General features: G+C 45.2%; 1 protein-coding gene across 1 annotated transcript in view; it reads left to right on the top strand.

The window, feature by feature from the left end:
* The window catches only part of LOC127003611 (uncharacterized), a 4,518-nt gene extending 4,113 nt beyond the window's left edge, over positions 1–405 (top strand). The window contains exon 4 of the mRNA XM_050870517.1: positions 97–405. Coding sequence (XP_050726474.1) covers positions 97–383 — 287 coding nt within the window. The 3' untranslated portion in view covers positions 384–405. The remainder of the gene's footprint in view (positions 1–96) is intronic.
* Positions 406–1,768: the final 1,363 nt, after the last annotated feature.

Raw genomic sequence — 1,768 nt, 5'->3', positions numbered from 1 at the left:
CACATCCTCCAATTTTCCGAATTATTGGCGTCTGTTGACCTTAGCACCTTTCTGTTTGGCGTCATCATGCTCCCCAGTTATTCTTTCCATTACCAGCCGGGGAGGAAGACGTTATGGTTTGCATGGGTAGGAGGTTGAGACGCTCCCATAAGCTGGCCTCTGTCTGGGACAACAAGGACTCCGAGCGCCTCCACGGCAGCATCCTCGAAGAGGACACCGACTCGCAGGCGGAGGAGAAGGCGGGCGACGGCAAGTTCTTCTTCAAGGTGTGGACCACCATCGGCACCACAGTCACCGTCACCACCTTCTCCACCAATCGTTCCGTCACTGTCTCTGTATCGGTGGCCTGTACCTTCCCCGGAGCTGTCATCAATCTGTGCTAGTAAATCTACACCTGTAAACGTGTAAGTGTGTGTGTGTGTGTGTGTGTGTGTGTGTGTGTGTGTGTGTGTGTGTGGTTGGTTGGTTATTCGTGGCACACACACACACACACACACACACACACACACACATATAGACACATATACAAGCACATAGGCCTAAACATACATATGTTCGTTCGCGTACACGTGCGTTTTTCATGCATAAGTTCACTTCTTATACTTCCATGAGTGCCTGTCTTTCTGCTTTTTCTTCCATTTAGTGTGTTAAAATAACATTCCTACTGGTGCTTATCCCTCCTTGACCTTACTACTACTACTTCTGTTGCTAATATTACTTCTACTATTGTAACTACTGTTATTGCTGCTACTACTATTACTATTACTACAAATACTACGAAACCACTAATGCAATTAATTTCACTATTGTTATTATTGTTATTATTGTTGTTGTCTCTGATGTCATTGTGTTTTTTTTTTTTTTTTTTTTTGTCCTTCAAGTGACGACGACAAATAACAACAACCAAAAAGCAACAAACTAATCTATCAGCAATACACCAACAGTACCAGAAACAATAATAAGGAATAAGTCACAAAACGGAACTATAATGACAATTATATTAATATGTATGGAATTGATTATCAACCTTCCTTCCTTCCTTCCTTCCTTTCGTGGAGAGCTAGCGATGATGTGATGTCAATGATGATGATGATGGCGATGATGATACGATAATGAAAACGTTTTTGTTTACATATAATGTATTTATATAACTGACCCCTTGTAAATATATATATTGTATGAAACGACTTCATTGATTTCATATTATACCTGCTAAATTTCCCTTTAGTGAGTGAGTTAATGAGTGAGTGAGTGAGTGAGTGAGTGAGCGAGCCAGCGTGCATGTGTGCGTGCGTGTGTGCGTGCGAGCGTGCGTGCGTGCCTGTGTGTAATTCATCACGGCCTGATCACAAGGTGGACTCGTCACCGCTAGCAAGTACTCTTTCGATTAGAGAAAGCCCGCAATACGCGATATGAAGCCCCAGCACTGCGACTTGATAGCGCCCGTAGAATGTTGGTACGGGCTGCAGCTCGCTCACGCAGGTAGCGCACATGCGTCGCAAAGCTGAGGCGGCTATCTAGCTATACGCCCAGGTACTGGTGGTTGGTAGTAAAGGCGAGCTGATTGCCACCGAGAGAGAGCGGCCTTTCAGGTTATCGTCGCCTGAACACCATGACTCTGGTCTTGTTGATATTGATCTTTAGCAAAAGCTCAGCACACTTCTCCCCTAAGCGTACGAGGGCTAGCGGTGCTTGTTCAAAGCAGTCCCACCTATGAAACACGAGAGCGAACTCGTCTGCATAGCAGAGCAGCTTGACGCCTCGACCG

This window comes from Eriocheir sinensis, chromosome 25 (assembly GCF_024679095.1).
Source record: "Eriocheir sinensis breed Jianghai 21 chromosome 25, ASM2467909v1, whole genome shotgun sequence".
NCBI classification, from domain to species: Eukaryota; Metazoa; Arthropoda; class Malacostraca; order Decapoda; family Varunidae; genus Eriocheir; species Eriocheir sinensis.
Note: the sequence above shows the minus strand (reverse complement) of the source record. Positions and strands in the feature narration are given on the sequence as shown.